The sequence below is a fragment of the Callithrix jacchus genome, chromosome 17, assembly GCF_049354715.1.
Source record: "Callithrix jacchus isolate 240 chromosome 17, calJac240_pri, whole genome shotgun sequence".
In the NCBI taxonomy this organism is placed as follows: Eukaryota; Metazoa; Chordata; class Mammalia; order Primates; family Cebidae; genus Callithrix; species Callithrix jacchus.
This window is the reverse complement of record NC_133518.1, coordinates 41,592,688-41,619,088: the sequence shown is the minus strand read 5'-3', so window position 1 is coordinate 41,619,088 and position 26,401 is coordinate 41,592,688. Positions and strand designations below refer to the sequence as shown.

At 35.7% G+C, this 26,401-nt stretch overlaps 1 protein-coding gene across 9 annotated transcripts in view; it reads left to right on the top strand.

Moving 5' to 3' along the window:
• Positions 1-1,060: 1,060 nt before the first annotated feature.
• U2SURP (U2 snRNP associated SURP domain containing) overlaps positions 1,061-26,401 on the top strand; it is a 56,707-nt gene continuing 31,366 nt past the window's right edge. For 4 of the 9 annotated variants that reach the window (XM_008983715.5, XM_002759521.6, XM_078354039.1 and 1 more), the window contains exons 1-14: positions 1,061-1,132; positions 9,406-9,450; positions 10,790-10,921; positions 12,874-12,972; positions 14,785-14,899; positions 15,361-15,494; positions 18,760-18,827; positions 19,389-19,483; positions 20,143-20,178; positions 20,267-20,349; positions 21,318-21,483; positions 21,673-21,884; positions 22,797-22,840; positions 25,979-26,083. In XM_008983715.5, coding sequence (XP_008981963.1) covers positions 1,088-1,132; positions 9,406-9,450; positions 10,790-10,921; positions 12,874-12,972; positions 14,785-14,899; positions 15,361-15,494; positions 18,760-18,827; positions 19,389-19,483; positions 20,143-20,178; positions 20,267-20,349; positions 21,318-21,483; positions 21,673-21,884; positions 22,797-22,840; positions 25,979-26,083 — 1,379 coding nt within the window. In that variant the 5' untranslated portion in view covers positions 1,061-1,087. The remainder of the gene's footprint in view (positions 1,133-9,405; positions 9,451-10,789; positions 10,922-12,873; positions 12,973-14,784; positions 14,900-15,360; positions 15,495-18,759; positions 18,828-19,388; positions 19,484-20,142; positions 20,179-20,266; positions 20,350-21,317; positions 21,484-21,672; positions 21,885-22,796; positions 22,841-25,978; positions 26,084-26,401) is intronic. The other 5 variants (XM_078354040.1, XM_008983714.5, XM_078354038.1 and 2 more) reach the window with 3 other exon arrangements.

The following is a 26,401-nucleotide window of genomic DNA, read 5'->3' as shown; positions in this document are numbered from 1 at the left end:
GCAATACTTTAAAAATCTGACCATTTCAACCTTATTGAAGGCTGATCTTCATTCTGAGAATATAATTCTAACTCCTAAGCACGACGGTGACCTCAGGGCGCTGTGTGAACCTGCACTCACACCCCGTCCAACCACGTCAGTCCCTACACCTCCTCTAAAAAACTTCACTGCTTGTGGTGACCTGCACGACCCGCTATACTGATTCATGCCACAAGGCTTTTGTGTCAACTACTCCCTCTGTCTGGAATGTCCTTTCTATTTTCCTTGCCTGGCCCGATTCAGGAGGGCAAGCTTTCCTTCTTTGAATCCAGGCACTGATTAAGAACTTTTTAAAAAGTACTAAGTGCAGAAAAGTTCATATGTTGCTCCTCCATTTATGTGATGAAAAATGAAAACAACACTAAAGCGTAAAATGTAATTTTTAAAATGTCGCACAACTTTACATGCATGCTAGATTTAGAATAACGTCTGTATTTACGGTGTTCTCTGGTTCCACACGCCCCTAACTCTGCAGACGCCCTAAATAGTGTCTATCAGATCACCCTCAGGTTGGGTTCGGGCACAACCCTATCTCAACATTCACCACCTTAAGATCAGCAGACTGCAAATTTGCCTCTCCCACCAGGGTGGGAGCTGCCGAAATGGCGAGAACAGCGTTTCCGTAGATCGAGCGCCAGACCACCAGTCAGCTCCAGGCCTATTTTGAGTGGAAATAAAAGCTCCTCCTTAGACAGCCAGGGCAGCTCTTCAAACAGCGGCTCCCTTGCCACACATAGGTTCGCCTCTATCAAGGGTTGGCGCTGGGATAAGTGAAATATCAGTTGGCCCTGAACAAGGAGATTCTCTGAATTCCCGGACCCAGTAACGTGACCAATCGCGGAGACTCCCAGGAAAACCAGTCGAGTGAGCGCGTCTGAGGAAATGACTGACACCGGAAGTCACGTGAGCGGCTTCCCTTGAAATCACTGTTTCGGCGGTCGACTATTCAGCCTTGCATACGCCTCTGGCGGGCTTAGCTGAGATCCGCTCTTTCGGTGCTCGACTCGCCCGTGCTGCTGCCGCCGCCGAAGGAGGGGCAAAGCTCAAGATGGCGGACAAAACGCCAGGCGGCTCTCAGAAGGCCAGTTCAAAGGTAATTTCTGACAGGATTTCGTAAGTCAACGGATCTACCTCTGTCGTCTGGGGCCTACAGACGCTTCTGGTCTGCGAGAAGCGATTGGGATTGGGGTCTGTGTTCTGGTCGCGACGGTAGGCCCGGGCGCCGCCGCACTGTGGTGCGCAGGCTGAGAGGCCTGGTATCTCCTCTTAGTCCCAGCCTGGATTCAGCTCGAGACTTGCGTCTGCAGGGGGTGGTGGCGTGAGCACTTGAGCCCGCGCTTGGCATTGGGGTGAATTCAGATTGAGGTCCGAGGCCATGAAAACGCTCCCCTATATCTCAGCTTCCTGCGCTGTGAGGCCGCCAGACAGCGCCTGGGAGAGAGGCGGGAATCGATTCCTGGTGCTTAAGTGCTGCTTTTTTCTTGGTTTTGGATCTGTCACTTCCGGCCTCCCTCAGTTTCCCTTCAAGGAATAAATAGCCTCTAGGGTCGCCAGCTGTGAGGGGGAGACCACTAGGGCAGAGACGCGGGGTGGGAAATGTAGAGGCGGGAGCAACTCCCCTTTGCAGGGCTGCATAGCCAAGGTTAATGTACACTCTACACGTGGTCTTTACCTTAAGGGGAAGTAAAAAGCACTTTCGAGGGTAGAGGATTCGGGGACTCTTTCTTCATGTTGCGTGTTCCACTGAAAAGAGAAGCGCGGTAGACTTGGAAGCTACGTACGATTAGTAAATTGCATTTGTATTTACAGGGAACCTTGTGCACGTATTGTGAAACCAGTGAGTTGTGGCAGTTTAGCATTAGTAAGGTTGGGTTCTTAGTTGCCATCTTGGGCAGGATACTTAATCGTTTTTTGCTTTGGGTTTCTCGTCTCGAACATATTAAAAGTAATGGGTACTGCCACGAGGTAGTTAAACTTCCCGTTGCTGATGCGAGACGGTGTATAACACTTAAAGGTTCTAAGGACTATTATATCTTAAAGAGTGTGTGTGGTTATAAATCGGTTGTTAGAAAGTTACGTTTACAGTAGGAGAGACCCTTGCGTTTGCAGTTCTGAGAACCATGATAACTCGTTTTCTGTTTTCTACTTGCTTTCTCAGTTTCTAATACTCGGGCTGTTTATGCCAATTAGTGAATGATGTACACCAAAACAATTAGTTCATATTTAGTTATGGTCTTTCTAGACATCCTTTAGTTAGATAAAAACTTGGTAAGGGGCCAGTTTTGGCTGCTTTACAAGGTACTGTTTACTCTGTGTCAGTTATTTCCCTCCCCAGTACATTTCCTCTTCTCCCCTTCTTTTGGGGAGAAGGGAATAGTGAGGTAACGCGCTCTACCAATTCTTCTTCTTTTTTTTTTTTTTTTTTTTTTTGAGACGGAGTTTCGCTCTTGTTACCCAGGCTGGAGTGCAATGGCGCGATCTCGGCTCACCGCAACCTCCGCCTCCTGGGTTCAGGCAATTCTCCTGCCTCAGCCTCCCGAGCAGCTGTGATTACAGGCAACCACCACCGTGCCCAGCTAATTTTTTGTAATTTTAGTAGAGACGGGGTTTCACCATGTTGACCAAGATGGTCTCGATCTGTTGACCTCGTGATCCACCAGCCTCGGACTCCCAAAGTGCTGGGATTACAGGCTTGAGCCACCGCGCCCGGCCTTACCAACTCTTCTTAATAGACTCATGACAAGAACGCACCCACTTACTGGTAGGGAGCTATTACTAAAGCTAGCTACATTCATGACGTCATGTATAAGCCTCACAATTTTTGTTTCTTCTCAAAGTAATATTTTAAGTATCCCCTACTTGAGGTCTTGGATACACTGAAAACGTTTCAATGTCTGTGTTCAGGCTTCCTTCCAAAATAGTACTTTCTCGTGATTATGAGTGTATGGCTGTTCCCTATAAATAAATTCTTGGGTTATCTAGTAATCTTTTCTGTTTATATTGCCTTAGATTATAATTTGTTGATGCTATTAACAGATTTCTTACTGATGTCTGTAAAAGGAATCAGGATATCTTAACATAGAGGCTGCATAATGTAGTGGGAAGATTATGAATTTTGTTCACAAAAAAGATTTGGGTTCAAATCCTGACTTGGTAATTATATTTGCGATGATATTAAGGCAGATGCTTAAACTGTGGAGCCTCAATTTCCTCATTTGTAATACGGATACAATTTTTTTTACAAGGTTGGTATAAGGATTAAATGAACTAATGTTTATAAAGTACATAATAGATCTTAGTTTCTTTCCCCTCTCTTTTTTTGTTCTTAGAAGAAAAAAAAAAGTTCTTTGCTTTCAAAATGTTAGGATAAATTTTAATCCTGTGATTTGGGATCTATCATAATGACTGCTCAGATAGCTGCTTTTTACTTCTAATACAGAGTTGATTAGAGACAGTGTAAGGTCATTTTGGCTAATACTACAGTATTTGGAATTTCTAGCCTTTGATCTCTTGTTTGATTTCCCTTCCTCTGGAGAGAACAAATGAGTGGCTTGTATTTTACAGTACAGATGGAGTGAACAGGTACTTCCATTTCATGATTTGTCCTTTTCTTTGGTAGTTAAATTACCATTAGTATGGATGGTGGTGCTTATTTCTCGACATTGGGAAAATGTTAATTTTAAAATGTACGATATGGCAAAATTATTAACATTTCTTAATTATAAAAAGATTAGATAACTCTACAACTCTCCTAGTTTTTTGTTTGTTTGTTTTTTGAGACGGAATCTTACCCTGTCGCCCAGGCTGGAGTGCAGTGTCGCTGCAACCTCTGTTTCCCGGGTTCAAGCGATTCTTCTGCCTCAGCCTCCCTAGTAGCTGGGACTACAGGTGCCTGGTTAATTTTTGTAATTTTAGAGAGATGGGGTTTCAAAATGTTGGCCAGGCTGGTCTCGAACTCCTGACTCGTGATCCACCTACCTTGGCCTCCCAAAGTGCTAGGATTACAGGCTTGAGCCACTGCACCTGGCGTCTATTTTTAAAATGACATTTTATGTATGTATGTTTGAATGACTTACCTTTATTCATAATTTTCTTTACTGGAGAGACCCTTATGCCCTTTAATTTCCTGTGTAATTTTGCTGTACATTGCATTTTAGAGCCCGGCAGATGTAGACATTCAATAAATGGTTTAGAAATGAGCTAAAGTTTTCCTATGCATTTGTTTATCACTTGTCTAAAATATTGCTTAGTTGGGGAGGAGGGTTAATGTTATGCTGTAGCTTTGATTTTGAGAGGAGAGAGTGTGAGCCTTGAATTGTTTGCTTATAAAATTGTTAAACATATTTCCTTAGAATTTAATTTATAAAAAATTATTCTTGACTGTCAGTTGTTTGCTCAGCAAAATTAGGATATGAAGAAAATTTCATATTTTCTTTCCTTCTGCAATCTTCTGTGCTGGTAATACTGCTGATATAATGGAATTGTGTGCCCTACTGTTTCTCTCTGTGACTGGCTTTTTTTTTTCTCTTTTGCCATATCGCCAAAAATTGAGTTAGAGAGGTGAATGGATAAAACAGAAAATACCACTGGCTTCCTTGGACATCCAGTGCTAAATTGCTTTGGGAACTGTTTTGATTGACTGCCTTTGCTGATTAACAAAACTTCTAAGAAATAAGTAAAATGAGGATCTATTCAAGGCTTATGAACCTTAGGTATTTATTACTGCCAGTTTTCATCTTTTGAGGTACCTGAAAGTTTATGAAAAGGTCCACACAAAATAACAAACCTTGAAAATTAGGCTTTTCAGTATTTGCCAGTTTTAGTTTAAACCGAATCTTTATTATGGTATGGTTGTAACCTTATCTTAAAATGTAAGGTAGGTTTTCTTGGTAGAAGGTTTCGTTTTGGTCTGGAGGGTAGAACTGAACTGAACTTCCATTTTCTCTATTGATACTTTTTCGAAACTTGAACCTGCAGTATTGGTGCTGGAATATGCCTGTTGATATGGTTTTAAAAATATTTTATATTTTTCTGGATTGAATTGATTATTTTCTGAAAGTCCAGGTTTTTTTTTTTTTTTGAGACAGTGTTTTCTGAAAGTCCAGTTTTTGTTTTTGAGACGGAGTCTCGCTTTGTCACCAGCCAGGAGTGCCCTGGTGCAATCTTAACTCACTGCAATCTCTACCAGCCAGGTTCAAGCTATTCTCCTGCCTCGGCCTCCTGAGTAGCTAGGACTACAGGTGTGTGCCGCCATGCCTGGCTAATTTTTTAGTATTTAGTAATAATAAAAAATACTAAATTTTTTATTATTTAGTATTTGTAGTAGAGACAGGGTTTCACCTTGTTAGCCAGAATGGTCTTGATCTCCTGACCTGGTGATCTGCCCGCCTTGGCTTCCCAGAGTGCTGGGATTACAGGTGTGAGCCACAGCACCCAGCCCTGAAAGTCCAGTTTTTATTTTCAGTTTTTGGTTTTTATTTCTGAAGCTTTGTTTTCCTTAAGAAGTAAACCTAAGAAAGATACCCATTTGCCTTAGTAGATATCACTGAAAGAAGAGCTCATTTAGTATGCAAGTTGAAGACATCTTCCCCTCTACCCCCCACCATTTTTTACAAGGACCATCATTTTTGGAATAAAAAGAAAAACTTGCTACAAGATATTAAATCAAAAACAGTAATATTACAGACTATTTGCCTCTTATTCTAGTATGGGTAGTTTTAACATTTTATTGTACATCTGCTGTGTGTTGGATATTTTGTTGAAATAACATTTTTGAAAGCAAGATAACGTTTGTCAGTAGCACTTGAGGCTCATTGTAGTGTTGGACATCTATTCCCTGATTTAAAATTTTTTCACAAAGCCCTTTCTCAGTTTAGATAAACTATAGTTTGTTCAAAACGTACTTACAACTTTTCATATAGTATTCATAGTGTTTTGAATAATTTAAAAATCATCTTAGGTTTTTTTTTTAACTTTATTTGCATAGTGCTTATATTAATGATTTTGTAAATTTTTTTTTGAAAGATGGATACCTTGATTTGACTTGGATAGTGGTATTAAGCTAGGTAGCTGTTGTTAATGGACAGTGTAGTGTGTTGACAGTGTGGAGTGTAATTTCGTTTGGTGGTAGATACTTGTTCTGACAAGTCAAGTATATTGAGACTGTGTCACTTGCCAGATCTTTTGCTTGATGTTGAATTAGAAAATGTTAAATCATAATGTACTCATTTTTGAGGGGCATGCTGTCTAGTTAAGTGACAATACAGTATGCTTCCTGTGGGAGAGATTGTTAAATTTGGGGAGATGAAAGTTGCTGCTCTTAGAGGTGAGAGAAGAAACATATGGGAGATTAGGAGACAGATACGGGAATGGAGAGCTTGCTAGGTGGAACGGTGGTGTTGGAGGAATGTTGCTGTGGATAGCTTGCTAATTTGGAAACTTAGATATGGGGCTTTCACTTGAAGTAAAGTTGGAGCAGCCAGAAGAAAATTCGTTTTGTTCTCACCTAGCAAGCTATAGGGCCACATGTAGTGTAGTTCTCTTCACTTTCATCCCCTTAGCAGCCGTCACAATGATCTTTCTTCCTTTTGGATTTTCTTGCTGTCCCTCCCCACATTTGTACTGTCTGCTTTCTCTGCCCTAAAATAAATTTCTCTTGAGTGTGCTACTTTATTGCCTCAAACTTCCCTTAGTCTGCCTTTTCATTTCTTGCTTTTGTGTCTTTTTTCTTTTCCTCCTTTCCTCTCCTCTCCTTTTTCCTTTTTCCTTTCCCCTTTCCTTTCTCCCCAGAGATGGGGTGTCTTGCTATGTTGCCCAGGCTGGTCTTGAACTCCTGGCCTCAAGCAATCATCCAATCTCAGCATCCCAAATAGCTGAGATTACAAATGTGAGCTACTACATCCAGCTGCTTTTGGGTCCTTTCATTTGGATAAGGAGTTGTGCCATAGACTTCAGGAGATCTTTAGGCATCATTGGTTTGTGTTCTTCAGTTAAAAAGCCAAACTCAAGACAAATGTATAGTTCAGTTCCAGGTTAAGGAGAGGGAGAGGCTCAGCTTCTGAAGTAGTCTGTATTTACTGTTTACCTTGACTGTTAGATTTGGAAATTGATTATTCTTTTAAAAAGTGTGTTAACTACAGTTTGAACTGTTTTTAAGCCTGGAAAAGTTCTGTGCTGAATGCTATGTAGCTATAGGTGTGTATCAGTGGAAAATGGTTTGGAGTAAATGTAGTTAGTGACATCTTAGACTAATTGAAATCAGCTGGTGCATTGTCCTTCACCATGCTGTTATTACTCTATTTTCAAATTTATCAAATTGTATTATTTTGAAAGCTGATGTATTTCCCTTTGGAATTTTGAGCTATTGAATGAAATTGTATTAAGTATGTAAAGAAATTTGAGTATCATTGACATTATCTTAACACTGAATTTTCCCACCCAGTAATATGTATCTTCTGAAAAGGTGACTTGAGTAGCTGAATTTTTCCTAAAGTTTTTGTTTTCTTCACAAGGGTTGTATACATTTCTTAAATTGGTTTCTAGATGTTTTATATTTTTTTGTTGCTTTTATGATTAGGATGTTTTTGTTACCTAGCAAGTTAATATTGGTATATTAGAAGGTAGTTGATTTTTTTTTTTCGGTCCATCAACCTCTTGACTGAACTTGTTTTTCTTTTTTAACAGTATTTATTCTTTTGCATTTTACAATTTTTAGATCTTTGTAAATTGATGCATTTCAAGGTGTGTTTCAGTGTGTTTCATAGTTACTAAATACTAAACATTTTCTTTCATACCATCTTGACTTTTAAGAAATATTAGCTGCAAGAAGAAAATGAGGGTGGACGCAAAAGCTGGGGTCAGAAAAACCATGGACAGGAAGAATGAGTTGGGGCTAGGTGTGGTGACTCACACCTGTAATCCTAGCACTTTCAGAGGTTGAGGTGGGCAGATCAACCTGAGGTCAGGAGTTCGAGATCAGCCTGGCCAACATGATGAAACCCCGTCTTTACTAAAAATACAAAAATTAGCCTGGCGTGGTGGCACTTTCCTGTAATCCCAGCTACCCAGGACGCTGAGGAAGGAGAATCATGGAACTAGGGAGGCGGAGGCTGCAGTGAGCCGTGATCTTGACACGGTGACAGAGTGAGACTCTGTCTCAAAAAAAAAAAAAAAAAATAAGAAAGATGGGAGGTGTCCCAGCGCGTGGTTGTCCTGGGCTGATTTTGGCCTACGTTAATGCTCAATACAGTAGAATTCAGAGGAGTAAATTGATTCAGTGTAAAAATCTTACCAGCTGTTCTTAGCCTTTTGTTTGGACAGTGTAAATAAAACAGTACTGTATGGATCTATATTAATCTTCCTGATTTGCTCTGTTTTAAGTAGCATATGAATCTTCAGTTTTCTCTTAAATTAATATTTTATCTTACACTTTATATGACATCTGGAACTGGGAGTTGGGGTCAAGTGAGATATTTGTGGTCTCATGATTCTTGATTTCATCTGAACACTTAACACATAAATATATAAATAAAAACAAGTGAAATCTCGCTACCCTATACCCTCAAAAATAAAGCTCAGTGACAGTTATATTTTGGATCTCCAAGTAAAAATTACAGAAAGATAGCATACATTATTTAATTAATAGCCTTGCAGCTTGTTGTCTTTGTCTTTACATGCATAGTGAAAACAAATTATTGCATACCATGTGTAATCTGATATGTACATCAATTGATAAAAGTTGAAAGTTTAGCAGTTGACATTGCTGGAACATATAATATGAACTCTTTCTCATGCCACCAGGCAGCCTGTGACATGCTGTAGAATCATCCCCCTTAAAATGAGTTGTAAATGGTGCCTTACTGGTGATTTGATAATGTTTACTTGAACTTTCTGCAGAATTTGTACCCTTTAATAGCAAGGATTTATATGTGGATTTCTTTATGTGGCTTTGGGTGGTTAGAGAAAGGAAGAGAGTTCTTATGCTGTGGATCAAGAAGTTGCTGGCAGTGCTGTGGCAGTAAACAGTGCGTCTATGATTAGGAAGAGCTTTTGCATAAAACTTCTGTCCTAAAAATGGTGTTTAGGTTTCCAGTGCATACTATGAAGAGGTAGTTGTGCCTCATATATATCCCACTGGCATTTATATCATATTTTTGGAAATATGAAGGCCGAATTTTAAAGAAATTACTTCCACATTTACTTTGTATCACAATCTTTTTGTAAGTCAGAGACTGCCTTTGCTTAGTTTTCTTAGCTGAGGAGAAATTGCTGGAAGTTAGGAGAGATTAAGTTTGTAAAACATGAGAGACATGGTTTCTTAGTATAAGATATTTTGAAAATACTGACTTTTATTTTTAATGTTTTTAGACGAGATCATCAGATGTTCATTCATCTGGATCTTCAGATGCACATGTGAGTATAAAAGGCAATCTTCTCTTTTTTCCTTTAAAATTTAATTTATCCTCATATGTAACCCCACATCAATGATTTTACTTGACAAATAAGTACAATTATATTGTATGTGCTTTTTTTCTTTTACTGTTTTTTCTAGGCGCCTTCCTTTTTTGTGTGTTCTACTTGCGTAAGTTAGCCCTCTCGAGCCATGTTAGAAAGCTAGTATATATACTTTATTTTTATTGTGTAAAAATCTGTACACATGTAAGTATGTGTACTTATATATTGACTATGGGATTGCATTATACACACGGTTTTCTCACTGCATAGAACGTGTTGGAAATCTCTGTAGGTAAAGTGTTATGACTCTAAGCTGTTCTTTTTTAAGGCATCATTATGTTCTGTGGTGGGGAGGTGCAGTTGCTAGGAAATAACAAATAGGCATATATTTTTTGTTTAAAGCTTTTGGATAACATTTTGGATAGATAATACTGCCAAAGTATTTCTTTATGTATGTTATTACAGCTGTGAAAAGTGTAGTCTGAAGACCCTGGGAGTCACTGAGAATCTGTGAGAAGGGTCTGTGAATTAAAAACTAATTTTTGTAATAATACTAAGGCATTATTTATGCGTTTTTCACTGTTTCGGCATTTGCAGGAATGCAAATGTAGCTGGAGGTGCAAAAACATTTGGTGGGTAAACTGTTAGCACTTGAGCACAAATCAAGGCAGTGACACCAGAATATACTTGTCATTATATTCTTCCTCATCAGAGAGAGTAATTTCACTTAAGGGATTAGCGTAATTAGAAGTAAGTTTTACTGCTTAGTGAAGCTATAAAAATTACTATTATTTTACCGTTTTATTACATCAAGCAGTAAAAATTATTGCTATTGTCTTGATCTTTTGTACAGTTTGTGTTAATATTCTGTGTGATAAAATAAGAAATACGTATAACACTTACGCTTACCAAAATGTGATGTTTGAGTTGAGAAATGAAACTACCTGCTTTTTTCATGAAACACCATTTTTACTTGGGAATGACTGACAGGCAGACTATGGTTAATCAGACTTGGGTATTCTGGCAGACATTTTCTGGAAAATGAAGGTAATGAACCTGTTACTTCAAGGAAAACAACTATTACCAACATAAAATTCAAGCTTGTGAGTTAGAGTTATTGAAAACTTCCCCTGTTCTTAAGAACTTTTCTGATGAAATCAATGGTGATATTAAGGGATGTGATATTTTGATAATGTGCAATGAAATTTGTCAATATCTGACATGGCTTATTTCTGGTTTTAAGTGCTGTATATGTATGTTTGTGTGGCTTTTTTCTCTTATTTTACTTTTCCTGAAGATGGATGCATCTGGACCCTCAGATAGTGATATGCCAAGTCGGACACGACCTAAGAGCCCAAGAAAACATAATTATAGGAATGAAAGTGCCCGTGAAAGCCTTTGTGAGTCTCCTCACCAGAATCTCTCAAGAGTGAGTATAGATAAGATAAGGTAAAGATAAGAAAGGATAGTTAACGATTTTAATTTGTCCTTGATTTAATTTAGTAGTTGAATATCTTGGTTTTGTCTGTGTTTCATCTTACTCTATTTGAAAATACCGTTTTTTTTTGTATTTGAAATTATAGTAAACTCAAGTTTATTTAGGGAAATTGTTTTAGTTCAAATGTGAGATGTATTTCATTGTAGAGTTTTAAATTTTATTCAAAAAACAAAGTAGTGTTTGTATTTAAAATGGTTAATTGTCAAATTATCTTTCCCCACTTAAACATTTACTGAACCAAGTGCCAAATACCAGTTACTGGAAATGCACAGATCATTGAAACTATTCTTGTTCCCAGAGGGCTTATAGTCTCACTTTGGGAAGCAAACAGGAGCACATGCTATTCACTCTGATAAATGCAGTTCCCAGGGCAGTACAGGAACACAGAGAAGGAGCTTCTTTACTTGTAGATCTGCAAAATGCTCTCAGACTCTTTTAGACTTTTATTCTATGTCAAGTAATTTTTTCTTGTGGTTAAATTTGTGACATATATGATAACACAGTCATCACCAGCCAGTATTAACCACTGGTAAATTATTTTTCTTGTTTAGTATTTCTAGGCATAAATATATTTTTACTTTGCCTAGATTTATTTTACAAGAACCTGTTTTAAAATATCCTGTTTTTAGTTATAATATTTTTCATTTCTGCAAAAATTCTGTAAACTTTTAAATGATTGCTTATATTGTTTAATTGAATAAATACTCCATAGTTTCCTTAGCCACTTCTCTCGGGTATCTGGATTTAGTTCTTAGGGTATAAATAAAATTTGAGCAGGGTAAGTTTTCCTTGTATTTCATTTAATTCATATATAATTTTGTGCCTTGTTTAAACTTTTGAAGTTGAAACCAAAGACACTGAATGATGGCAAAACGATTTTCTGTTTTGAGAAAATTTATTTTGAATCCGCTCGTGAAACCCAGTATTGTTTTTTGGGTTATAAACTGCTTTATTTTTCTCGAAAGGATTTTAATAAAACTTAAAAATAGCAGCAGTATTACTCTTCCATTCTGCATCTCCCAGGGGCAAGCCTGTTTACTGACCAGATAATTAATTAATAAAGTCTTAATTTTGTAATTGGTTAACTTCTCATTTTAATAGGAGAGAGGGAAAAACCTTCAGATTTCAGTATTTTACGTTTTATTTAATAAACATTTCCTACCTTCTAAGTTTATAAATCTAATGAGTGACTGAACGAAAAGGTCTACAGACAATGTATTCAGGCTGTATTTCAGAAGAAAGTTGCTTCTAAGTTACATGAATGAAGAGTTCACTAAAATGTTGTTTTATATTTAAAATTTGTTAATATAGTTTTACTTGAGCTGAAACTTAAAATATTGTAGGTGACACTTTAATCCCAGCAAAGAATGAAATTATGTTCATAAATGTCAGTATTATTGATGAAGAATGAGGTAATTTTCCAAATTATAAAGAAGAAGTGATTTACAGTAAGTGAAATGAGGGTTGTAGATGGTAAATTCCTGCCGCTAGACCATGGAAATGTATGCCTCCCTTTGCCTACTTGAGGATCTGTGTTCTATCATTGCAACTTTTCCCCAGAAACATCTGTACTTTCCCTCCTCAAATGCCTTTATTCTTGTCCTAAGCACTAGTGTCTGTCTCTTCTATTTTTACCTTTTTATAAACATGACTTTTGCATGTTTTTGACCTTGAGCTATCGAATGAAGACATTCTTTGATGACTACTTAACATCAGAGTCAAGCAAGATAGGCCCTGATGTATAGAGTATCCCCAGCTTTTCTTCACAATGAAATTTTTTAAAAATGCAGTCTATTCTGAAGACTGAGTTATCAGGTGATATGTATTGACGTTTTAGATAGCATTAAGAATGTATATGTAAAGGTATGCTTTTTATTTCTTAGCCGCTTCTGGAAAACAAACTTAAAGCATTCAGTATTGGAAAAATGAGTACAGCTAAGCGAACTTTAAGTAAAAAGGAACAGGAAGAATTAAAGAAAAAGGTAATGTTGAAAATGTATTTTGAATTATTCTTGGAAACGAATGTGTCTAAGCAGTTAGTAAGTGTGTTAGAGGAATGTTTCCCAAAGATTCTTAACCTCTAGGATAGTCTCAGCTCTACCTCTTGAGTCAAATCTGTAATACAAGGTATATTCCTAAGAATCCAGCTTCTTGTTCCCTCACCCTCTTTCTTTTTTCTTTGTTATAGTTTTGGCTATTTTCTAATCTATTCTTTTTGTATAAATAAAGGGTGTGTGTGTGTGTGTGTGTGTGTGTGTGTACACACATTGTATCCATTCCCCTTAGATTAATGATAGCATGCTTTATACAGTACACTTTTTTCCAACTTGCTTTTTTAACTTAACATTATATCTCAGAAATAAGTATATTTCACAAGTATATAGAAATACGCCTTATTCTTCTATGGCTGTATAGATATGTAGTCATTTATTCAACTAAAATTCTATCGAGGGCATTTATGTTTTGTTCTTTTGCCATTACAAATAATGCTGTTATGGATAATGTTATGTGTATGTTTGTTTTTTTTTGCTAGTGTTATCTTTGGAATATATACTTATAGGTGAGATTTGGGGGTATTTACTTATAAATGAGATTACTGGGTTGAATGGTAAATGCATAAATGTAGTTTTTCTATATTTGTCATTGTCAAAATGTTCTCTGTAGGGGCAGGAACAGTTTGCATCCCTGTCAGTAATGTATAAATGAATGTTTCCCCATAGCACTGCCAACAGTGGAGTTTCAACAATCTCCTACATGAAAAATAGTGGTTTTAAATTTGCATTTCTCTCATTATGAGGAAAGTTTAACAGTTTTTCTTGTGTTTGTTTCTGTGAACTGTCTGTTCACATCTAAACCATTGTTTTCTGTAAGTTATATTAACAGTTTGTTATACATGGTACAATTTTTTTTCTCACTTTGTTGATTGTTTTTTATTTTGCTGCTGGTGTTTTTCTTCATGCAAAAACTAGTGTTGTACAATCAGATTTATCAGTCTCCCTGTGATTTCTGGTTTTTCAGTTAAGTTTTTTCCACTATAAGCTTATGGTTTCATTTTTTAAGAATATTAAATTATTTTGTAGTTTATTCTGGTATGTGGTGTGAAGAATAGATTCATTTTTGTCTTTTTTCAGATAATTACCCAGTTATCCCATTATCATTTATTGAAAAGTTTATCTATTTCCCATTCATTTTAGATGCTTCTTTTATTAAACAGTAAATTTCCACATGCTATTCAATTTTATTCTGTATTTTCTTTTATGTTCCATTGGCCCTTCTTCTGTTCATACATGTTTTGGGGACATTTAGAATAATTGAAAATATCAAGATTCTTCTGAGCTTTCTTTTCTTTAATGCCACTTGTCAGTAGATATTGCTGCTTCAACTTCTAATACTCATGTTTTTGGTGATTTGAAAAATATTTATATTCACTGAATTAAATCATCATGCCTTGGAAACTTGGTAAACATTACTAGCATAATATGTTCTCATATAGTCAGTTGTCATGCAATTTGGCGCTTGAGTTGTCTCTAAACAAATTTACTAATTAGTCTATACTTAGGGGTTCTTTTCTGGTTCTACAAATTGCTAGTAGATCATACAAATTGGCAGTAGAGGAGCAAAGCCTCTCAATTTTATTAATATTTAATATCTGCTAAAGATTAGATGTTATTACATGTTGGGACTGCTTGACCTGCGAAGGGAGGGTTTTCATCCATATTATTCCTTGATGAATTTAACTGTATGTACATTAACAGTTTTTGTATTGTGATATTAATATTTTCATGTGTATTTAGGAGGATGAAAAGGCAGCTGCTGAGATTTATGAGGAATTTCTTGCTGCCTTTGAAGGAAGTGATGGTAATAAGGTGAAAACATTTGTGCGAGGGGGTGTCGTTAATGCAGCTAAAGGTAAGTTTATAAAATATAATTACTAATAAAGTATAACTATTATAGTTTTTGAGCAAACCCCATTGAATAACCGCAGGTAGATAATTGTGGAAAGAAATAAGGTTGCTTTTGAATTTTACATTTTCTATCAGCACCCTCTAGTGGTTATATTAAATTAGCAAGATAAATGGCCAAGTGTCAGTTACTGAGATATTGAAGCCAGATAGCTTATAAACATGTTTAGTTCCTTTCAAGTTTTAAGACAGCAGAGCACTAGTCAGAAGTTGTAATACGCATCATTGTTTTGCTACAAAATGATTAAATTAGTATTATTGAGATGATAATATTTGAATTTAATTTCATGTTTGTCAATAGTGATACATCTTAATCCTAAAAGCATTTTACTACTTTTTACTTGTTTTCAAATGAAAAAGTAAAAAAGATGCGAAATTAATTTTGAAACTTAGTATTTTAAATTTCAGAAGAACATGAAACAGATGAAAAAAGAGGTAAAATCTATAAGCCATCTTCAAGATTTGCAGATCAAAAAAATCCTCCAAATCAGTCTTCCAACGAAAGACCACCATCTCTTCTTGTGATAGAAACCAAAAAACCTGTAAGTCATACTCAAGTAATTGATCATTTATGTTCAGAGATGATACTGCCAATGATACTTCCACTATAAGCAAGTGTTTGGCATTTTGTTTTTCATTTTTGGTTGGGTTGGGGTTGATAGATGTTAAGTTTTGATGCTTTCTAACCCAGTAATTTACTTAGCTGAGACATAATGAATTAGGATACATAGATGATATTCTTTATGTTCTTTGAGCAGGGAACATTTACTGTTTATGCTCATAATATATTGCAAGTGAAAACTTGACTGTATTTTGGGTATAAATGTAAAGCTATGGGGTTGTCTTAAGCAATTCTGAACTGAGGTATTTAAATTATTAGTACATGTAGTATATGTTTCCCAGAACATTTTTGGAACCTTCTGTCAGAATTAGTGACATTTATAATATTTTCAGTGTTAGAAAAATATTTTTTCTTTGAGGGGTTAGTTTTCATGGGAGATGGTAGATAGATGTGGGTATGTCATTTGGAGCCAAATGTGGTGAATAAATACTGCATTGAATAGTAAGACTGGTTTTTCTTGTGTGGCTTAAAAAATAGCTCTAAAAGCAGTGAAAAAACCAGCTTTATTGAGATATAATTCATATACACTACTACAATGCACCTTTTTTTTGGAGGCAGTCTCTGTCACTCAGGCTGAAGTGCAGTGGTGTGATTATGACTCCTGTAGCCTCAACCTTCTAGGCTCAGGTGGTCCTCTCACCTCAGCCTCCTGAGGACCTGGGACTACAGGCAATGTAGTCCCATGCCCAGCTAAGTTTTTGGTATTTTTTGTGGAGATGAGATTTCACCATTTTGCCCAGGCTGGTCTTGAACTCCTGGGCTCAAGCGATCTGCCCACCTGCGCTTCCCAAAGTGCTGGGATTACAAGTGCCTGGCCAAAATTTACCCTTTTAAAGTATACAATTGACTAGGTGCAGTGACTCACACCTGTAATCCTAGCACTTTGGGAAGCTGAGAGTGGAGGATGGCTTGAGCACAGGAATTTGAGACCAGCCTGGGCAACATAGCAAAACTCCATCTTTACAAAAAGTAAAAAAAAAAAAAAAAAATTATTATTTAAATAAATAAAGTGTACTATTAAGTGGTTTTTAAGTATATTCAAAATTGTGCAACTATCAGCACTCTAATGTCAGAAAATTATTAGCACCCCAAAAAGAAATTCCTACCCATTATCAGTCATTTCCATTTATTTTCCTATTGGTTTCAGTCCCTGACAACCTACTAATCTACTTTCTGTCTCTTGATTTGCCTATTCTGGACATTTTGTATGGATGGCATCACACAACATGTGGTCTTTTGTATCTGGCTTCATTACTTAGCATAATGTTTCATGGTTCATCTTTGTTGTGGCGTGTGTAGGTACTTCATTCCTTTTTGTGGTGGAATAATATTCCATTTTATGGACATACCATATATTTATCCATTTATTACTTAATAGATGTATATGTGGATTGTTTCCATTTTTATGCTATTAGAACTAATGCTGCTGTAAACATTGATGTATGGGCTTTTTTTATGTGAACTTATGTTTTCAGTTCTCTTGGATACACACAAACACACACACACACACACACAAACTGAGAAGTGGAATTGCTGGGTCACATGGTAACTGTGTTTAACCTTTTGAGAAACTGCCAGTTTTCCAAAGTGGCTGTACCACTTTACAGTCCCACCAGTAATGTATGAGGGTTCCAGTTTTCTCATTTTGTACACTAACACTTTGAGACCATGACCAACTAGGTGAAACCCTGTCTTTACTAAAAATACAAAATTAGCCAGGTGTGGTGGTGCATGCCTGTAATCCCAGCTACTCTGGAGACTGAGGCAGAATTGCTTGAACCTGGGAGGTGGAGGTTGCAGTGAGCTGAGATCGTGCCATTGCACTCCAGCCTGGGCAACAAGAGTGAAACTTCATTAAAAAAAAAAAAAAAAAAAAAAAAAAGCCGGGTGTGGTGACTCACGCCTGTAATCCCAGCACTTTGGGAGGCCAAGACAGGCGGGTCACCTGAGGTCGGGAGTTCGAGACCAGCCTGACCAACATGGAGAAACACCATCTCTGCTATAAATACAAAATTAGCTGGGCATGGTGGCACCTGCCTGTAATCCCTGCTACTCGGGAGACTGAGGCAGGAGAATCGCTTGAACCCGGGAGGTGGATGTTGCAGTAAGCCGAGATTGCACTATTGCTCTCCAGCCTGGGCAATGAGAGTGAAACTCTGTTTCAAAAAACAAGAACAAAAAAACTTGTTTTAAAAATTTATTTTAGTCATTTTAGTGGGTGTAAAGTTGTACTTCATTGTGGTTTTGATTTGCACTTACTTGATGATACTGAGTATCTTTTCATGTGTTTATTGCCCATTTGTAATCTTTTGGAGAAATGTTTATTCAAATATTTGGCCCAGTTTTTAATTAGGTTATTTGTATTTTTGTTGTTGAGCTGTAAGAGTATTTTACATCTTCTTGAGTCAAGGTTTTTATCAGCTGTGTGATTTGCAAATGTTTTCTGTTCTCTGGGTTGTCTTTGCACTTTCTTGGTTGAAGCATGGAGGTTTTAAACTTTAATGGAGTCCAATTTATCAGTTTGTTTTTTCTTTCTTTTGTTACTTATGCTTTTGGTGTCATAGCTAAGAAACCATCGCATAATTCAGGGTTATGAAGATTCATTACTGTGTTTTTCTCCCAAAATTTTTATAGTTTTAGCTCCTATATTTAGATCTGTGAACCATTTTGAGTTAATTTTGGAACATTTAGTAGATGGTGTAAAGTAGAAGTCCAACTTCATTTTTCTACATGTGGATATTCAGTTGTCCAGGCACCATTTGTTGAAAAGATTATTCTTCCCTATTAAGTTATGTTGGCACTTCTAAAAGAAGGATTCCAGAAGCAGCTTAAGAAGCAGTTTAAGTGAGGATTCCAAAGATTTTACTTACTGCTCCACTAATTGATGCCCTCCAAAGGTGATTGTTTTGAAGAGTGTGTATTTTTGGCAGTTATTTTCCATGGCAGTTCAGTTACTGCTTGTTCATTAATTTCCCTGACTGGTTGTCATTTTAATTGTTTAATTGTATTAATAATTGTTATTTTGGAGGAAGGGGAAGGTAAGTTCAGTCATAAAAAAAGCATTCGTTTTAATTTAAATAATTAGAACATATAATTTGTACTGAAATGATATAAAAAGGCTCTTATCGAATCATTAGTTTTGCTTAACCTTTTGTTTGAAGTATAACTTGTCGTATCCTTTATAGCCACTTAAAAAAGGAGAGAAAGAAAAGAAAAAAAGCAATTTGGAACTCTTCAAAGAAGAATTAAAGCAGTAAGTTTTATAGTGTGGAGAATAATTATCATAGGTATATCGAGCTGATACATAAACAGATGCAGGTATAAAGAATATGCTATACCAGTTATTGTTAGCCAGTTTTCTATGAGATTGTTTTAGATATGATGATGATATTTTGTGGGGTATCTTTGAAAATAAATTAGCATTTAATCCAGCATCTGGGTTGTTTGCATTATGAAGATTCAGTTCAATTGATGTATTTAATGTCTAGAGTCCTGTTTGCAGTGGAAACAGTATACTCAGTAGGATGGGAGTGAGGGGCAGTCAGACTTAGCAAGAAACAAATTCAGTGATTTTAGTGTTGAATTTCCTCCTCACCTTTAAAGTAGGCTTTGTATTCCATTGGTAGTGTGATATATCAGAAATTTGTTCATGGTTGTAGTATAGCTGAGGGACTCTCTAATCTTGGTTATCAGTACCAGTATTTAGTTATGTATATTTCTAGTTATTTGATGATAGTAATTTGATAAGTGCTATTTTTAAATGTGAATGAATATATTTTGGCTCATTTTAAGTGATTGTAAATATTTTCAACAGAATTCAAGAAGAGCGTGATGAGAGACATAAAACAAAAGGCAGATTAAGTCGATTTGAACCTCCTCAATCAGATTCTGATGGTCAGCGTCGTTCTAGTAAGTAACATTTATTTGTAATGTGTATGTTTTTGATTAATTACAGTAGTTCCCACCTTATCCATGGGGGGTTACATTTCAAGGCCCATCAGTGGATGCCTGAAACCATGGATATATACTATCCTTTTCCCTACATGTTCATAGCTGTGGTAGAGTTTAATTTGTAAAGTAGGCACAGTAAGAGATTAAGTAATAGAACAATAAGTAATAGAACAATTATAACAATATACTGAAATAAAAGTTATGTGTAATCCCAGCACTTGGGGAGGTCGAGGTGGGCAGATTACCTAAGGTCAGGAGTTTGAGACCACCCTGGCCAACATGGTAAAACCCGATCTCTACTAAAAATACAAAATTAATCGGGCGTGGTGGTGCATGCCTATAATCCCAGCTACTTGGGAGACTGGGGCAGAAGAATTGCTTGAACCTAGGAGGCAGAGATTGCAGTGAGCCGACATCATGCCATTGTACTCCATCCTGTGCTGTAGATCGAGAGTCTTCTCTCAAAAAAAAAAAAAAAAGTTATGTGAATGTGGTCTTTTTGTCTCTCAGAAGTATCTTACTGTACCTTGGGTAACAAACTGGGGAAAGCTGACGAGGATAAGAGGGGACTACTGTATTCTAAAAACTAGTAATTGTTTTCTTTCCTCCCTTTTAAGTGGACGCACCTTCAAGGAGAAATAGATCATCTGGTGGTAATACAGTTTTTTGCTCTTTTTATCGATAAATTGTCCCAACTTTATATTTTGCAAGTTATAATTATTTTTTTCTTTATTTCCCCAGTTCTTGATGATTACGCACCTGGCTCACATGATGTAGGAGATCCAAGCACTACTAATTTATACCTTGGAAACATTAATCCGCAGGTAATATTAAGTAAGATGAATGTTGATACGCTTTATGCTTTGGGAAGAAAACTACTTTGTCAGTCAAACAAATAAAATCAAGATTCTGAATCTGGTAAATCTGATGGAACTGGATAGTCTCTAGAGTTGTCTTGTAAACCTGAGACTTACTGGTATGGCCCAGATTGTCTTGCCACATATTTTTGTTTCCTCTTTCGGTAACGAGATTGAACTCTGAATTTGCAGTGTTTTGCTAGGTGCTGATTTTATTATTAAATAGGGTATGACCAGTGATGAACAATATTATTTTGAGACTGTCCACTTCTGGTGCATACTTGTTTCCTTGTGGAATCCCTTTTTCTTCTCATAGTAGCAAACTACTCTTATAATAGATAAAATTTTATATTTTAATTCTTTTCCTTCATTGATGCTGTTGATTATGTTAATAGAGAATGTAGTAGTAGTAATACATGACAGGCTGTTAATAAAAATTTTATTTTGCATTTTTGTTATTTGTTTTCTCTGCATTTGATTACATTGGTGGTTGAGTGTTAGAAGGAGAACAGATGATTAGATCTTCATTTTTCTTCATTGTCAATAAATATTTCCTCCTTAACTTAAATGTACTAACCACGCCTGCTTGAAAAATGTTACTAAGTACTGAAATATAAAACATCTATAAAACATCTCACTTAGATCCAGGACCTTGCAACAAAGGAAGATGGGGAGTAAAAGTAATTTTAATTTCTCCATCCACTGAGCTTCTCCACCCTGGCATTTTAAATAAATAAACCAGAATATTTCTAGTGTGAAATGATTTATGGATGCCCCACACGGGATTTTACTTGTGTAGAGTTCCTGGTACTGGAATGGAAAATTGTAGCATGTTGCTATGTTGCTTTTAGTTTTGTAAAAACTACTTTGTTTTCTGAAAATAATTTTTTCTTTTCCCTTTTTTGCATTATAAAAATTTTTACCCCTTTTAATAGATGAATGAAGAAATGCTGTGCCAAGAATTTGGAAGATTCGGACCGTTAGCCAGTGTGAAAATTATGTGGCCTAGAACTGATGAAGAAAGAGCCAGAGAGAGAAATTGTGGCTTTGTGGCCTTTATGAATAGAAGAGATGCTGAAAGAGCTTTAAAAAATTTGAATGGTAAGAATGTTTTTATTAACCATTTATACAATTTAGGTATTTCTTTGGTTTGGAAATGTATTTATAAAAACTAGGAAGGAATGGACCTGAAATGGAGTGGTTAAAATTAATATTATTTCAACTTACCAGAAAGATTTTATTTGGAAACTTTTGAGGTTAACAAAGTGACCTTTCATTTCTTTCTTGTAGGAAAAATGATTATGTCTTTTGAAATGAAGTTAGGTTGGGGTAAAGCTGTACCTATTCCTCCACATCCAATATACATTCCGCCTTCTATGATGGAACATACGCTTCCCCCGCCTCCATCCGGACTGCCTTTTAATGCGCAGCCTAGAGAGCGGTTAAAAAACCCTAATGCTCCTATGTTACCACCACCTAAAAACAAAGAGGATTTTGAGAAGGTAATTTAAAAAATGGACATAAGCCTGAATCTAATTTGTAAATACTAAAGCTGTGGTAGTATTTCTTTTCAACAATTTTATAGAAAAAGTGTGTGTAATTCTGTTATGGCAACTTTTAAAGAAATAAGTAGATGTGTTCCCTGCCTTAGCCCATGGAAACCCTGTATTTGAAATACTAGGTCATATTTTTATTTGTGACTACCATTCCTTTTTTGACCACTTGTTAAGTTTTTTTTTCCCTTTGTCCAGTGTTGTATCCAGATTTGCTTTTAAGCTTAGTATCTAAATTTACTTTGTTCTGAGAAAGTGATACTTTGTATTTGGTTAAGTGACATTTCAGTTAGAAAGACTTCTAAGTAGTTATTGTTTGGATGGCAGCTAGGTCTGAGGTATTAAAATATTTGAGAAGATTTATGTGGTTTTTAAAAAAGTTAATCTAGTAAAAGCAAAGGGTGAGTATTTTCTTTTTAGTAAACATAAAACCAACTTAATTTCAAGTTGTAAGAATTTGTTGGTTCTATTATGAATTAATTACACTTAAAATGACAGGGCTGGTTTTAAAGGCTTGGGAACAAAGTAGCAAACTGTATGGTCAGGCAAACAGTTAATTATTTCACAAATTAAAATCTTTATCTGATAATTCTCAGTGTAGTACCTATTTCAGTGCATTGATGTGCATTCTGGCAGGAATGTTCTGATTCTTTGCATTTGGTGAACATTTATTGTTCACTGAACACATCCATTTGCATTTATGTAATTGCTTAGTGTATAATGACTTCAAATGCAGTGATTGCCTGCAAAACTTGTGATTAGATATGTAGTATTTTCAATGCATATGTATATTTTTGCTTGTTACTTGTTAACAATACTCACATATTCTATGTTTATTATCTGATGTGACTTCATATACAGACTCTGTCGCAAGCCATAGTCAAAGTGGTTATCCCAACAGAAAGGTACATGTTTTTCTTTATTATTACTGATCTAAATATAGACAATATCCCCTTCTGAATTTAAAAAGAAATGGTGTTGAGGAAAAGGTAGTATCTTGACTGAGCAATGGTTCCTTCCCAGTACTTTTTTGGGGGGGATGTGTCAAATTTTAACTAACTTTTGTATACTTTGAAATTTTATGTCAATATCTCTTTTGTTTTTATTGTTAGCACCGTAGGGAATGTTTATAGTTTGAGTAGTTAGAATGTATTTATTAGCTCTGATTTGGAGTCATTGGTCTAATAAAGATAGACTATTGCAATGGGAAAATAGGTGTTTTAAGTGTATTGTAAATTTCAGATTACATTACAGTTTGACCCAATCTGTTGTTAATTTTTTCTTGTTTTCTGAATTATCTGCATTTAATATATAACCTTGGTTTGAGTTCTCCTTACTGAAGGCATAGCTTTGTGTTTTTTTTTTCCCCAATTGATTTTAAGAAGAAATTCCTGTTATTGTCATGAACACTGGACATACTAGAAACTTTCTTTTCATAATAACAAAGATATTTGGAAACTTTTATTTTCCTTTCTTCCTTTTTTTCTCTTTCAACACACTATTAAAGCAGAAGAATTCATGCTGTAGGTATGCTCTTGCTCAGTCAAGCTAAGCCTTTTCCCAAACACAGGAACACAACACTGGTTGAATAATAAATGAACACAAAAGAATACCAAATTCTCTTTGACATTGGCCTTGGTGAGCAACACCAGCTGAACTGTCTGCGGCAGCGGGGGACCAGGAAAACATCATGGGATGGATTGGGAAAGTATACAGTTTTTGACCAGACATTGGTACGATCGACTCCAATAAATGTGGTTTTATTATAACTGAGAGACAATTTTTTTTTTTTGGTTGTTGTAGCCCAGAATAAGATAACTACCATTTTATAATGAAATAATGCACTTTAACCATATCATCTTTTTGTACTACACTGTTTTATTCTAATAGAAAAGTCACCATTTTTAAAATAAACGCAATCCCTTAAGGAAGAAGAATGTGATTACAGTTCTTTAGTAATCTTGAAGTCAAGTTGTAACAATTAATTGTCAGATTTTGATTTTAAATAATCATGAAACATTTTAAAAATACTTAGAAACTTTTAATTTTCTAAAAATAGATTTATAAGTTACAAGCCTGTTTAAAACTATAGTGGGTATTTCACCACTGATAAAAGCATTCACAGGATAGTATTTTTGTAGCATTCAAACAAAGCACATATCTAGTGGTAGCTTTACATGTGGCTCAGCTTATTTTTAAACAAAATTTTGAGAATGCGTTTTGCCTAAAATCTTCGCTCACCATTAGGATGAATCCTTTGTTTTTAAACTTGCTAAACAATTTTTCTCTATCTTTAATACTGAAGTCAAGTTGCTTTTGACTTAATTCACACAAGTTTCTGGATGTGTAACATTTGTTCACCTAGTAATTAGTCTTAAACATAAAATTTCCCTTAGCTTTAATTTGGCTCATATCAGTGGGAGTTTTGGAATTGAATCAAAGCTTTACATTATCTCCCTTTCTTCAAAATAATGTCATTAACCATATGAATGCTGAAGAACTGCATATTTGCAGAGCAATTACTTGAATGAAAGAAAAATAATTTTTAAATTAAAAATTAAGCAATGCTTTTAGTTTTTTTTGTTTTAACAATTTAAGGTTGAATTAGTAGTTTCAGATGCATAATTTCCCCTTTTTAAAGATTTAAACTGTGATGCAATTTTCTTTTTTTTACTTCCTTTAGGCTTAAATTTTTTTCACTATGTACAGATTTTCTTTGAAGTACGTTTGCTTGAAAGCTATGAGAAAATAATTGTAGTCATCATGAGATAGATTATTTTATTGTTCATGGGCATTATAGGGCCAAAAAAAGTCTGTCTTGTTTTGTAACTATATATTTATTTACATTCTAGCAGTTATATGAACGTAATTTGAGCTGGGAATGCTAAAGGTGTAATTTAGTGTGTGCCTTGTACCAAGAGCCAATATCCTTTTGCTTTTCCCGAGTGTTATTTGCCAACTGTATATACTGGGGGACTGGTGAAATAAGAAATCAAAAGCAGCTTATAAATAAGCTGAGTCATTTTTGCTTGACACCATAATCAGTGTCCAAAATTGTATTTGGAGTCTAATAAACTATCACATGATTTAAGGACTCAGCTTCAGATTTTAAAAATAAAGGCTTACTATGAGTTCAGTCAGTAAAATGACTGTACTACAAAACTACTCACATGTTTATTTTTGGCAAAATATTGGAAAATAATTGTTAACAGAAAATGGGAAGGGCATCTCATCATGTGCCCGATTTTGCAATATTTTGGGAAGAGTAGTACTACATTCACTTAAGGCTTTGGCAGCATAATTTCTTTGTTGATTGATAGTGTATAGGCATATCAAATTCTGCTGTTTTGGAGGGAAAAAAATAATATACAGGCAGAATTATTCATTTCATGAATCGTGAACTAGTTTGAAGTGTGGTCCAAAGGGATGTTGCCTCATTAAAGGTCAGATTTAATAAAAACTCCATCTGGTATATGTGTACCAGAAAAACACAGGAGTTGGATGGATTTTTTTATTGAATCAGGCCTTAAACTTGTTAAATAGTTTTGCCTTTTTTTAAATTATAGCCATGGTTATAACATTTCAGTAGCACCACAAAAGTGCTTGGTTTAGGAATTTTTTTGTTTTAAACTAAGATAGTGAATAAATTTCTAGATGGGTATAATAATATGCAGGCTCTTAAGTTACTGATTATATATATTAATATTTGCAGCTTTCCAATTAGTTGTGATTTATAATTTAATGTTTTGCCTTTGGAAAATGAAATTAAGTGACATTTAGAAAATTAAATATTACTATGAGGCTGTATTGTGGTTTCCTACCCTCCTTCACCTTTCCATCCCCTCCCACTTCCCTACTCCCACTGCCCCACACCCTCTTAATGCACAAGGCCTTAACATGCTCCAGGTTACTTTTTTGGTATTAAATTTGGTGTTAGTCATCAGAATAATCATTTTCTGCACAATTATAGTAACTTAGGTCAAGTGTAGTTTTATATAGTGGTAGGTCTGAATCCATTTTCTTTAACTGTGTTGTTGTTGTAGGAATTTGCTCGCCCTGATACATCGAATGATAGAGTTTGTTGTACGTGAAGGGCCAATGTTTGAAGCTATGATTATGAACAGAGAAATCAACAATCCTATGTTCAGGTGTGCATTTTTTAAAAAATACATAACATAAAATTTCCCATTTTAACCATTTTTAAGTATGGTATTAAGTACATTCACATTGTTGTGCAATGATCACTACTATCTATCTCCAGAACTTTTTTCATCTTCCAAAACTGAAACTCTGTACTCGTGAAACAGTAACTCCTCAGTCCTCTGGCTCCTTAGCCCCTGGCAACTGCCATTCTGTTTTCTGTCCCTTAGGGATTTGATTACTCTAGGTAATCTCATATGAGTATAATCATACAGTATTTGTCCTTTTGTGACTGGCGTATTTCACTTAGCATAATGTCCTCAGGA